Source organism: Capricornis sumatraensis, chromosome 1, assembly GCF_032405125.1.
Source record: "Capricornis sumatraensis isolate serow.1 chromosome 1, serow.2, whole genome shotgun sequence".
NCBI lineage: Eukaryota > Metazoa > Chordata > Mammalia > Artiodactyla > Bovidae > Capricornis > Capricornis sumatraensis.
Window position 1 is genome coordinate 38,087,262 of NC_091069.1, and position 14,556 is coordinate 38,101,817.

Consider the following 14,556-nt stretch of genomic DNA (forward strand, 5'->3'; position numbering starts at 1 on the left):
GATCATTTCTTTGTAGCGTAGCTTTCCCCTCGCCCCAGGCATTCTCCTTTGTTTTTCGAAGTACTATCCGATGTGGTGATCCTGCCTTTGTTGCTTTTCTCGAAAATAAGAAAAAGCCCAATCAATTTTTGACGTACCTTTCTTATTTTTATTCTTAGAATACTGGCGATTTGAGAACCCTCTGCATTAAAAAAAAATACACTCTTGGGTTTCTTTTCGCAACTCTGATATTATAGTTGTTATGAAATACAATGTAGTCAATTATTTTTTTAGCGCCAAAAAATAGTTTTGTAATCTTTGGGAAATATAGTCACTCTTTTCTTAATAAATACGTACAATTTTTTTTGCTAGTTTATTTCATGTTAGTGACCTTTAGTGTCTTTTTACTAGGATGCAGCAATTAGCACATGACTTTTGTTTTTTGAAAGATTGTATCTGTAGATGAATACTCCCTAAAAAAAAAAAAATCATTAACCCCATAGAGTTTATGGAACCCTTTTTTCCGTTTTGCCTCTTCACTACAAGTATGATATCCAACAGCATACTAGATTAAGAAACTGCCTGTCTTTTTATATTGTAATGTCTTCAAGGTTCTTATTTCAAAATTTTTAATTTCAGAAACTGCCAAAAATAATCTGAGAACTTAATCTTTTTAGTATGTTGATTTGGGAATATCAAATAATGAAGACAACTTCAGCTTTCCCAGGCCAGTCTACAAAAGCATGCAGTCCTAGTCTGGGGACAGAGGACCAGCCATTGTGGGAGAATTAATGAAGGAACTTTTATTCAGTGTTCACTGTTAAGCCTTTCATGTGCTTGTTTAATCCTCATCAGAATTCTGCAGTAAATGTGTCCATTTTGCATTTGAGAAAAAGCTAAGATTAGAATTTAAGTAAATCATCCCAAGTCATGTACCTTTTTGTTCATCAGCCTGCCACTTTGCTGTCCTCAACTTTGACTCACGTTTATGACTGAATTTGCCTTTATACTACCAGAACACCACATCCAAGAATCTTTTCCCCAAGTTGTCCATACTTTAACATTTCCTAATATCTCCTTTGCTTCTACCTTTCTCAACCAAAGCTCCCATTCTTCCAGTCAAACCAGTCCTGATTAAATATTAGAGTAGGTGCTCATCCCTAAGTTTTGCCAGCAATGTTTTTACTTTGAATACAAAATGTTTGTGTGAATAACCTTGGGAGTCAGAGACTTAATATGTTCTTAGCAATGTCTGATCCATGGTAAGTGATCAATAAAATGGTTTTAAAAACGGGTACAGTTTCAAGCAGTGAATCAAGCTTTTACTCATTCTTGAGGGTAAGGTAGTCTGAATTTCAGTATTGCCTCTGTACCTAAATGGCTCAGAGGAAATATCTTCATTTGCCCCAAATGCCTGTTCAGCACTGCCTCTTTAGAGACCGCCTGGATTGTTTTTGTCAGCATTACTCTGGAAATGGTACAGTTTACCCTTGAACAATGCAAGGGTTAGGAACTGTAGCCCTTGAGCAATCAAAAATCCATGCATAACTTTTACAGTCGGGCCTCTGCATCTGTGGATTCAACCAATTGTGGATTGTGTAGTACATATTTAGTGAAAAAAATACATGTACATGAATGGATCCATACAGTTCAAACCCATGTTGTTCAAGGGTCAACCATATTGTGAGAAGTGATTTGATTCGAGATAACGTTTTGAAAATAATAAAGCTACAGGAATTGCCAGTGGTTTGATGTTGAATGTGAGAGTGAAGTCGACAATAACTTTAATTTGCAAATGCGTAATTATCAGTCATCTAGAATGTTAGTTTGTTGTAAAATAAAATTAAAAATGAGAACTGCCTTGAGAGCTTGGATGTCTCAGTAAGTCTTCTGGGCATGTTTGCGTGTGCTCAGTTGTGTCCAACTCTGTGACCTCATGGATTGTAGCTCGCCAGGCTCCTCTGTCCGTGGGATTGTCCAGGCAAGCATACTGGAGTGAAGTTGTCTCCCATCTCCCTCATCTTTTGCGTTGCATACTGATTCTTTACCTCTGTGCCACCTGGGAAGTCTTTTCTTCAGACTGATTTGTTTACAATTGGCCCTTTGTATCCGCTGATATGAAACCCTTGATATGATAAGCCAAAGGTAAGAGACTTGAGCATCCATGGGTTTTGGTATCCATGGGAAGAGGCAGGTCCAAGAACCAATCCCTTCAGAGTAACAAGGGATGGATAACTGCATATGGTCTGATATCCAAGTGAAGGAGATGCCAACTAATAAAATTAGAGGGTTTCTGCTATCATGCAGCAGTCTTTTGTGAAGAAGAGACAGTTGTTATAAGGTTATGATGCTGGCATATAATATTTATATTATGTACTACGTGGGTCTTACCAAGTTCCATCCTCAACTTCAGTGGAGCTTGCTAGATTGTTCATGGAGAGATTAAATACCATCCGGCAAGAGCAGAATCATCTCCCCAACACATGAGAAAAGAACAGACACTGGCCTGTACCCATTTTACCCTCCTCTGCCTGTCCAGCCCATCACGGCAGCAAAAGGTGTCCCTCCTCCCATCAGAAGCAAACCCCAGGTAAAGGACTTAAATGTAAAGGAAACCAGAATATTGTCTTGAGCTGCAGACACTTTGGGGCTTCACAGGCAGCTCAGATGGTAAAGAATGCAGGAAACCTGGGTTTGATCCCTGGGTCAGGAAGATTCCCCTGGAGAAGGAGATGGCAGCCCACTCCAGTATTCTTACCTGGAGAATCCCATGGACAGAGAAGCCTGGCGGGCTACAGTCCGTGGGGTCGCAAAGAGTCAGACACGACTGAGCGACTAATACATACATATGTACTGTGTACAATAAGTGTTTACTGTTGTACATAATTCCTTTTTTAATTGAGATATAATTAATACACCGTATTATATAAGTTACTAGTGTACAGTTTTGAAGGTTATACTCCATTTATAGTTATAAAATATATTGCTATTTTAATATAAAATGTTGACTATATTCCCTGTGGTGTATGATATATCCTTGCCATAATTTCATAATTAGTAAGAGACATACACCTTTACCCCTGAACTAGAGTAACTCCAGCAAAATGGATTAATTTTCCATCACATTGCAAATGTTCAAAAATAATTCTAAGAGAATACAGTTGCCTCTTGTAAATTTTTATTTTTTTATTGGAGTATAATTGCTTTACAGTGTTGTATTAGTTTCTGCTATACAGCTGAGTGAATCAGCTACAGTTATCTCTTTAACAAATATTTATAGAACACCTGAGAGTATTCCAGGCAGAGTTCTAATAGTAGATATGAATGAAAATATGTCTCTCCTCTTACAAAATTTATCATTAGATTAAAACCTATTTATTCATGTTTTTCACTTAAATTTTCAGAGGCCTCATATCAAATTCTACATTTTTATACAATGATTGTGGCTCAAAACAAACCCAATACAGCATTCTGCCTTGCAGATTTTTCTTTGTAAGTTAAATTTTCTAGAGCTGTACTAATAAATACTTAAAATGTTTTAGATTCCAGTGTTATAACTATTTGAACTTAATATCACCTTAAAATAATGTATATGTTAAATTGACACGAAGTCCTATCCAAGAGCTGTCCAGTTTTCACTGGCATTGATGACTTTTTCCATTGAAACATCTCAGGTAACTTTTTATTTTGAAAAATTTAAAACCTATGGAAATGTAGCAAAAATAGTGCATTTAAGACATAGATAGATACCTTTCATGTGGAATTACCAATTGCTAATAGCCACATTTGCTGAACCATTTGAGAAAACATCAATACACTTAGGGCTTAAATAAATCTACAAATTGGGGCATTCTCTTATATAACCACAATATAATTTTCATACTAAGGAAACTACATTGATAGAGTGTTTTTAACCAATACATAGTTCATATTTTATCCAGTTGCCCAAGGAAAACATTTACTTTCCAGTTTTGTATGAGGTTGGTGCATGATCTCAGAGGTGATGTTATAAATATCAACATGAGATACTTCAATCTAGGCTGTTAACAAGTTCATGGAACACCTAGAAAAGGATATTTTAATGTTTTTGAATAAAAAGCATCTTGAAAAACTATAGCTACATAAATGTAAGAAATTTACATTTTGATTTAGTAGTCTATTCAACATGGTGACAAGAAATCTTGGTTTTTAGCTGCTGCAGAATCAATTTTGGTATCCATTAGAATTTCTTTAAATGCATTGCTGCAAAAAAAATTTAAGCATGAAAGGAATTTGTTTTAAAATATATATATATATACTGGGGCCATACTCTTGTCTGTGAAGTGTTTCTCTGTGAATAAATCCACTTGTTACCTGTCACTTTGTCTCACTGAGTTCTTTCTGCAGTGAGACATCAAGAACCTGAGCTTCATTAGGTCCTTGAACCAGGCCCACTTGGAGGTTAGAGCTGGGAAATCAATGAGATACACAGGACCAAGAGTTTCACTGATAGTTCCAATTCTAGTCTGATGCTACGGAGTTCATTCTGTTCTTTCCCCTCTCTGTATTCATAACTCCATTCTCCCAACTGTGAAGGACTTGGCTTCTATTGCCAGTATATATATTACCAGTATATTTACTTATTTGCTCAGTCTTAGAATTTCAAAAAGTAGCTTCAGAATTGTTTAATAATGCTGCTTAAAAAAAAAATATATATATATATATATATATATATTTATAGAGAGAGAGAGGACACTTTCAGAATTTGGAGGAAGTTTATGGAACCTGGCTTAGAAAATGTTCAGGAAAGAGAGACAACTGTCAGGCCCACAGTCCTAGTCAAGCTACAGACCATCCCAGAAAGGATACTCCTACCACATACAGTGAGGACCTGATATTACAACTTCAGCTTCCACTGGACATGGGACTCTGCTGCTGTTTGCCACCAAAGTGGATTCGCTTCAGTTTCTGCTTCTAACCCCTGTCTTTGTCTTCTGTGTTCAGGGCTGATATTTCTAATATGACCTCAGTTCATTTCAGTCACTCAGTCATGTCTGACTCTTTGCGACCCCATGAATTGCAGCATGCCAGGCCTCCCTGTCTATCACCAACTCCTGGAGTTTACTCAAACTCATGTCCATCAAGTCAGTGATGCCATCCAGCCATCTCATCCTCTGTCGTCCCCTTCTGCTCCCAGTCCCTCCCAGCATCAGGGTCTTTTCCAATGAGTCAACTCTTCGTATGAGGTGGCCAAAGTATTGGACTAGCCCAGATCATATGCATGGTAGACTATATAACCATATTTAGCCTTTCATCTTTTGAAGAGGAGTCAGGCTTTGCCATAGGGTGAAGATTTCTCTAAATGTAGGAAGATGTTTGGCAGCCTTGAAGGAAAAAAACCTTACATATGTAACTTAATCTATGCTGTTAATAGGAAATCCTTTGCTTAAGAAACAGTAATATGTGACAAAGTATGGGATAACTAAAGAAACTTGTTTTATAAAACTGAGACTTAAATATGTTAACTTAAGGTTTATTGGTGTCAAAGGTTGAGAGCAAGTTGTTTGTATAACTTGCTCTGAAGAGACTTAATAAACAGCTGTGTGAAGTTAATTGATAAAGGCTCCAGGAATTTACATTATATAGCAGGCCACATTAAATACAAAAGCTGTACAGACCTTAATTCTTTTTATAGTAGCTTTTATTATTAGCTATCTTCAAACTAGGAAAATCACTTAGAAATTTTGAGTTTCTGAGAAAAAATTTGATAAAAATTTTTTTCTGAGAAAAATCTTTGAAGTTTTGCAGAGTAAATGACAGACTCCAGGTTCCCTACATACTGTCAGTTTATCACTGGATTACCTAGCTTTAGCAAAGTAGATGTTAGAATTAAATTTTCAGAAGAGCCATTTTTTCCTTTAGACATATGCAGTCCTTAGGGTTTCTTATAGGCACATGAGTTGGGTAAAAATAGACAGTGAAGAGTTAAAGAGATGGTTCAGAGTTTTCACTTGACCTTTACCCTTCCCTTAATGTTAAGATCTTACATAACCATAGTATGATTATCAAAACTAAGTTAATAGATTGGTACAATACTATTAACTGCAAGTTTTATTACTGTTTTCCCCAGTTTTTCCACTAATGTCCTTTTTCTATTCCAACATCTAATCCAAAATACATTGTGTTTAGTTGTCATGTCTCTTTCCTTTCCTGTAATATGTGAGGAGATATCTTTCATTGTGGCACTTATGAAGGGTATCGTTCCTCTGTATCCTTTCAGTTCAGTCGCTCAGTCGTGTCCAACTCTCTGCGACCCCATGGACTGCATGCAGCACGCCAGGCTTCCCTGTCCATCACCAACTCCTAGAGCTTACTCAAAACTCATGTCCATTGAGTCAGTGGTGCCATCCAACCGTCTCATCCTCTGTTGGCCCCTTTTCCTCCTGCCTTCAATCTTTCCCAGCATCAGGGTCTTTTCTAGCAAGTCAGTTCTTCACATCAGGTGGCCAAAGTATTGGAGTTTCAGCTTCAGCATCAGTCCTCCCAATGAATATTCAGGACTGATTTCCTTTAGGATGAACTGGTTGGATCTCCTTGCAGTCCAAGGGACTTTCAAGTCTTCTCCAACACCATAGTTCAAAAGCATCAATTCTTCAGTGCTCAGCTTGCTTTATAGTCCAAGTCTCACATCTATACATGACTACTGGAAAACCATAGCTTTGGCTAGACAGACCTTTGTTGGCAAAGTAATATCTCTGCTTTTTATTATGCTGTCTAGGTTGATCATAGCTTTCCTTCCAAGGAGCAAGCGTCTTTTAATTTCATGGCTGCAGTCACCGTCTGCAGTGATTTTGGAGCCCAAAATAATAGTCTGTCACTGTTTCCATTGTTTTCCTATTTCCCTTGAAGTGATTGGACCGTATGCCGTGATCTTATCTCCACTGTATAGTGACTACCTTTTTTCTCAACATACCCTGTCAGAATTGAGTCACTGAGAGTTGCCCACACTCAAGGAGAGGGAAGTTAAGGTTCACTTCATAGAGGGAGGTGTATCAAAGAATTCTTAGCTGTAACATTATTACTAAGGTGTTTCAATGATGATTTCCCTCATTTCTGGTACGTTTATTAATTAGAATTCTGTAAGAAAAAGCGATTTCTCACCCCCTCCCTAATCTAGGATTCAGTCAAGGATTATTCATGGTAAATATTAAGTTGTCAGTGTCTTTTAAGTCCCTCTTAATCAAAAGTAATCTTCCTTTTTTTTTTAAGGATGGTAATCTTTAATAAGATATCAAATAAGGCACCTTATATAATATCCCAGATCTGAATTTGTGTAATTGTTTTATATGCCCAATATCCTGTAAACTTAGATCTGAATTTAAGCTTAGCTAAATTCAAGTTAGATCTTTCTGACTTGAATATTTCATATATGATACTGTATAATTCGTATTGTATACACAATGTCTCATTGTTCGTTCATAACATGATTTAAAGTTTGATCACCAGGTCAAAGTGGCCTAGAGATCTCACTTTTTTCTTTCATTTTTTATTGAAGGATAATTGCTTTACAGAATTTTGTTGTTTTCTATCAAACCTCAATATGAATCAGCCACAGGTATACATATATCCGCTGCCTTTTGAACCTCCCTCCCATCCCCCCATCCTACCCCTCTAGGTTGATACAGAGCCCCTGTTTGAGTTTCCTGGGCCATACAGCAAATTCCCATTGGCTATCTATTTTACATATGGTAATATAAGTTTCCATGTTACTCTTTCCATACATCTTACACTCCTCCCCTCCCCGTGTCCATAAGTCTATTCTCTGTGTCTCCACTGCTGCCCTGTAAATAAATAAAATTTTTCTATAATCAGTATATGTGCATTAGAATACGATATTTATCTTTCTCACTCACTTCACTCTGTGTAATAGGTTCTAGGTTCATCCACCTCATCAGAACGGACTCAAATGAGTTCTTTTTTATGGCTGAGTAATATTCCATTGTGTATATGTACTACAACTTCTTTATCCATTCATCTGTCGATGGACATCTAGGTTGCTTCCATGTTCTAGCTATTGTAAATAGTGCTGCAATGAACAGTGGGATACATGTGTCTTTTTCAACCCTGGGTTCCTCAGGGTATATCCCTAGCAGTGGGATTGCTGGGTCATATGGTGGTTTTATTCCTAGTGTTTTTTTTTTAAGGAATCTCCATACCATCTTCCATAGTAGCTGTATCAATTTACATTCCCACCAACAGTGCAGAAGTGTTCCCTTTTCTCCACACCCTCTCCAGCATTTATTGTTTGTAGATTTTTTGATGATGGCCATTCTGACCGGTGTAGAGTTCTCACTTTTAAGGTGAGTTTTCCCTTTGTGTTTGTTAAGTAATCTATGTGACATCTCAGGCACCCTGCACATATCCATTTTCTTACCAGCCTTTCACCTAAGTTTACATCTATTGATGGTTCATGACTGAATCAATTATTTCAGTAGGGTTTGCACATCATTAATTTAATGCTGTCTGTCTGCAATTATTGTCTAGTTTTTTTCTGTAAAGGAATTGTTCATTGTTCTTAAGACTTGGCACTTCTCTCTTTGCCATTTTAGCCTATTCCTGTGCCTTGATAGTAAGCATTCAATAGTCTATTGAATGGGTAAATAGAAGGAAGGAATTGAATCCACACTTTCTGGTACATATAGGTGTTTCATTTTTCTGGGGAGAGGGTCCGTACCTTTCATCACATTCCCTGAAGGATTCTTAGCAGAAGAATTAAAACATCTACAGTTGTTGGCAGACTACATTCTCTGATTTCAGAAGTAATTAAACTAACATACCTGGAGGTAATCTCATTTCAAAATCCCATTTTGAATATTTATAAACCCTTTAAATAAGGATCATCCTCCTCCCTCCTAAAAAAGTAAGGTTAATCCCAGTCATGTTGTCTTGTAATACATTATTTACAGTAATTTTGTTAGTCACCAACTTACATTATCTGTTAAAAGTCTCCTAGAATCTTTCTACTCCCTTTCTGCTTCCACTGATCAGTGATATTAAAAGGCTTCCCTTTCTTCTGTGAGCATGTATAACAGTTGATAGTGATTGATTCATCTTTCAAAAATATGTTTACTGTCTAAACCAAAGTATACCTCAGTTGGACACTTTTAGGACAATCATGTGAATTAAACATTGAGGAAATTTTATTTAATGTTCTCAGTAATACTGTAGAAAGAGAATAATTGCAGAGTTTTCTAGGATTGATTGTATGAACTGTTCTACATGTCAAATGATTCATTTGAGGGATTTTAGGCATATCTTCCTAAGGTAAGCCTAGAAACTTAAATAAAAGCAACAGGTTTTATTTGTGCAACCTTCACTAAAAACAGATACTTACTAGTTTCCCTCTACTAACTGTCTAGTATATTTGTAAGTAACATATATTACATCTGTTCTGTAAGAGATTTTGAGGTTTTCAAACTTTAATAAGTTCCTCAATAGTGTAGTACACAGCAAAGATCTGCCTATTCCCCCAATTCATTGTTCAGTATTCAACTTTAGGAACTGATTTAAAAGAAGCAAAATTTTAAGTGGTGAATTGTTTTTCTTTGTGTTTCAGATATGTTGGTAACCTTTCCAGAGATGTCACAGAAGCTCTAATTCTCCAGCTCTTTAGCCAGATTGGACCGTGTAAAAACTGCAAAATGATTATGGATGTAAGGGTATTTTACTTAGTTAACTTTCTTCTTCTTTTTTTTTTAGTACATTCTTTAAATCCATTACTTCCAGGATCTCCTAAGTTGGTTTATACAGTGTAAATTCATAAAGGTTTAAGTCCATTTTGGCCACCAAGTTTGTTTTACTCAGTAAAGAGAGACTAGATCTAATCATTTCCAAAACAGATGAGAACTATATGTGGGGCTCTTGTTTTAAAATGTATTGAGGCATCAGAATTGTTTTGTTATGTGGTGTCAGTTGATTGGCAAATATAGAAATTCAATTATTAATTAAAATGGGAAATTATGCAAAAGAAATAATAGACTTTGATACTGTGAAGATGTTTTAAACTTTATTTTTAAAGGTCACAATTCAAGTTTTTCTTGGATTGTGGCAGTGCCCATTCATCAGACCTTAATGTATAGAAAAAACATCAATTCACTCATGTAATTGGTATTAATCCTGAGTCATAATATGTGTAAAAAGGCAGCTTCAAATTCTCTTGATGAGAAAAACAGTACTAAAGAGAAATCCTTTTATCCCATGGTCTTTCCTGCATTTAAACTTTTAAGTTTTTGTTTCTCCAGGAAAGAAAGTCATTATGTATCAGTATCTACTACTTTCTCTTCTATTATATTCCAGTTTAACTTTTTTTAACTTTGTATTTTTAAGTAATTATTTAGCCAGTTGGCTTTGGTTTGTTGTCTTGTATTTTAAAATGTCAAAACTTCTCCTAATGTGGCAGAGTCACCTACACATAATACAGATGGATTCAACAGATGTTTTTATTCTTTACACTCTTCTAAAATGTTCTGTTAATCATATTTAATATCTGTATGCCTTTGGATAACGAATAAAAGATTCCCATACCCATAGAGAAAGATAAGAGGGAGATTTAAAGGGAAATGATGGAGAATTTAAAACCAGTCTTTCCTTCATCTGGGTCTGCTTCCTTATCTTAGTAGTAGCATTTACGAAATACTTACTGCCTATCATTTTCATACTGATGCCTCATCAGAAATACTCAACAGAAACATTACAAAGCAAATGTTATTCCTGTTTAATATATACAAAAATGAGGTAAAGCGAGGATGTAAATCCAGATTGATTTGTTCTCTCCATTGGTCTATAGGCTGCTATTCTCTGTCTAGGTCTTTCTCAATTTTCTGGTAAAGACCGCGAGCACAGTGTTAGTGACTGCTGCACCTACAGAAAAAGACTAGCTAGGGGAGCCTCTGCCACTTTGTATAAATTGGACTTTCGTCACTCAAAGACATAGGTTGACTACTCTTTCTCCTGCTTCTTATCATTATTTTATTATTATTAAAGTCTAAATTCCAGTCTGTTCACACTGTTGGACTGATGTTCATATTTATTAATTTTATACTCCATAGAGGATGAATTGGAGAAGGAATACTCCAGTGTCCTTGCCTGAGAAATCCCATGGACAGAGGAGTCTGGCAGGCTACAATCCATGGGGTCACAAAGAATTTGACATGACTGAGTGACTAAGACTTTAGAGTACAAAGGCTGATAATGCATATGCTTAGAATTTTTTTTAATCTAAAAAGTATAGTTTTTATTTTTCTGGACGCAAGTGAAATGAACATTCTTATTTATTCGATTGCCATACTCTTAGGTGTAAGCCACTTTTTTAACCACTTTTCTGATTCTGATGCCTGTCAACGTGGATCTTGGTAGTAAAACTCCCATTAAGAATAGCATTAGTTTGAATTACACAATTTTAAAAACACTTATATATTCTCTAATGCTTTTAAAAATAAATAATGGATAGTTTCAATGTCATCAATTTGGTGGTTGCCTCTTTACTCTAAAATTCTTTGAAATCATTGTCAGGGACACTTTTTTTAAACTGTTAATTGCGCATGAAATAAAATGGCATATTTCTTTATTTTATTATTATTCTAGTCTTTTGAATTAGTTTCTTATTTTAACAATTCTGCCTGGTCGATTATGGAAAGAATTTTAAAATGGGTTATGAAGCCATTTGGTGTTTTACACCAGGAGGTATGAAAATATTGGGTATTTTTTCTACTTCCTTATAAGAAAACATCCAGGCTTTGCCTGTCATCAGGCTTCAACCACTTTGAACACCAACAGAAGAGAGGAGAGAATTTCTTTCTGGTTGCACTGCACGGTGGCTTGCATGATCTTAGTTCGACAATCAGGGATTGAACCAGTGCCCCCTGTAGTGGGCTCACGGAGTCCTAACCACTGAACCACCGGGGAATTCCCAAGAATGTTTTTTTAAAGGCCTTTTAAGCAGGCAGAAATTCTGAATGTCAGAAAGTCCACGTTCTAAAACCTATTCTAAACCTTTACTTATCTGAAAATGTCTTCAGTTTTTAGTAATAGGTTTAAGAAGGTTAATTAGAACGTTTAATCATTAATAAAAGATTAAATTACATATAGTAGTATAATACAAGCTGTTGAAGAAGATAGCTTTCTATAAAAAGAGTTATTTTTTGTTGTAGTTGTTTAGTGTCTTATCTTAAACATTTACTTGCAGAACAGCCCCTTATTCTCCATGGCCTGATACTGAGCTGTATAAAACTTTTTATAGTTTTAAAGTAAGGAGAGTATATAAGGCATAAAACTGACTTTTGTGTCTCTTCTTCAACAGACAGCTGGAAATGATCCATATTGTTTTGTGGAGTTTTATGAGCATCGTCATGCAGCTGCAGCGCTAGCTGCTATGAATGGGCGGAAGATAATGGGTAAGGTAAGCTATCGTAATTAAAGAAGGTGACATGCACTGGAAAATTCTAAGCTGTAAAAGGTTTTATTTCCATTTTAGAAGCATTGTATTTGTTTTACAGAAAACAATCACAATATGAAAAAGATTGGGTACAGCTTTTAGAGTATGTTAGTATTCTTCATGGTGCCTTGCACATGGTAAATACTGCAGTAACTGTTGAATTACCAGGCTTTATTGAAACATATAGGAATGCTGACTACTAATGGGGAAGAATAAAAGAAAAAAAATTTATTGGTACTTTAGGCAGGTTCAGTTCAGTTCAGCTCAGTTGCTCAGTCGTGTCTGACTCTTTGCGACCCCATGAATCACAGCACTCCAGGCCTCCCTGTCCCATCACCAACTCCCAGAGTTTACCCAAATTCATGTCCATCGAGTTGGTGATGCCATCCAGCCATCTCATCCTCTGTCATCCCCTTCTCCTGCTGCCCCCAATCCCTCCGAGCATCAGGGTCTTTTCCAATGAGTCAACTCTTCGCATGAGGTAGCCAAAGTATTGGAGTTTCAGCTTCAGCATCAGTCCTTTCAAAGAACATCCAGGACTGATCTCCTTTAGGATGGACTGGTTGGATCTCCTTGGAGTCCAAGGAACTCTCAGGAGTCTTCTCTAACACCACAGTTCAAAAGCATCAATTCTTCGGCACTCGGCTTTCTTCACAGTCCAACTCTCAAATCCATACAGGACCACTGGAAAAATCATAGCCTTGACTAGACAGACCTTTGTTCGCAAAGTAATGTCTCTGCTTTTTAATATGCCATCTAGTCATAACTTTCCTTCCAAGGAGTAAGCGTCTTTTAATTTCTGCATGGCTGCAATCGCCATCTGCAGTTATTTTGGAGCTCAAAAAAACAAAGTCTGACACTGTTTCCACTGTTTCCCCATCTATTTCCCATGAAATGATGGAACCAGATGCCATGATCTTCGTTTTCTGAATGCTGAGCTTTAAGCCAACTTTTTCACTCTCCTCTCTCACTTTCATCAAGAGACTCTTTAGTTCTTCCTCACTTTCTGCCATAAGGGCAGTGTCATGTGCATATCTGAGGTTATTGATATTTCTCCCAGCAATCTTGATTCCAGCTTGTGTTTCTTCCAGCCCAGCGTTTCTCATGATGTACTCTGCATATAAGTTAAATAAGCAGGGTGACAATATACAGCCTTGACATACTCCTTTTCCTATTTGGAAGCAGTCTGTTCCATGTCCAGTTCTAACTGTTGCTTCCTAACCTGCATATAGGTTTCTCAAGAGCCAAGTTAGGTGGTCTGGTGTTCCCATCTCTTTCAGAATTTTCCACAGTTTATTGTGATCCACAGTCAAAGGCTTTGGCGTAGTCAATAAAGCAGAAATAGATGTTTTTCTGGAATTCTCTTTTTCCATGATCCAGCGGATATTGGCAATTTGATCTCTGGTTCCTCTGCCTTTTCTAAAACCAGCTTGAACATCAGGAAGTTCACGGTTCACGTATTGCTGAAGCCTGGCTTGGAGAATTTTGAGTATTACTTTACTCTAAAGTGTGAGACAAGTGCAATTAGGCAGGTTAGTTGAATGTTAGTAGAGAAGTTATGTATGGTTAGGCTTTGTTAATATTTGCAGAAGTGTACATTAAAAAATAAGTATTGAAGGGAAAAATGAAATAATTCTGATATTATGTCCTTTCTACAGTTTTCCTAATGTTAAAATGCCTTTTCTCAAAAAAAAATTGGCAATGATAACATATGGTAATGACTTTTTTAATGTCCTTACTTAATGAAACAAAGTTGTTAATTCTTTTTTAAAAAGTATTGAAATTTTGACCAGAAAATTTTGAACGCTTCTTGTCAAACATATACCTTTGTATTCATAGATGCAAATCTTGTAACACCTGATTATGACCTTTATTTTTATGAAATATAAATGTAGCAAAAATTTTTTTAGGAAGTCAAAGTGAATTGGGCAACAACTCCCAGCAGTCAAAAGAAAGACACAAGCAGTAAGTATATTTTATACTCTTTGAACTTTTGTGTTTATTGTACATAGTAGTTTTCTTGTAAAGCATATAAACATCATGCATTTGCAGTAATGTTTTGATCGTTATCCTAAGATATGATTGACTGTGTTTGTGTTAATAAA

At 36.3% G+C, this 14,556-nt stretch overlaps 1 protein-coding gene across 5 annotated transcripts in view; it reads left to right on the plus strand.

Annotated features, from left to right (window-relative positions):
- The window catches only part of TIA1 (TIA1 cytotoxic granule associated RNA binding protein), a 31,880-nt gene that overhangs the window by 1,008 nt on the left and 16,316 nt on the right, over window positions 1-14,556 (plus strand). For all 5 annotated transcript variants that reach the window (XR_011145471.1, XM_068981946.1, XM_068981955.1 and 2 more), the window contains exons 2-4: window positions 9,575-9,671; window positions 12,317-12,415; window positions 14,362-14,416. Coding sequence is in view for 4 of the 5 variants with exons in the window: in XM_068981946.1 (XP_068838047.1) it covers window positions 9,575-9,671; window positions 12,317-12,415; window positions 14,362-14,416 (251 nt within the window). In the remaining variant the exon portion in view is untranslated. The remainder of the gene's footprint in view (window positions 1-9,574; window positions 9,672-12,316; window positions 12,416-14,361; window positions 14,417-14,556) is intronic.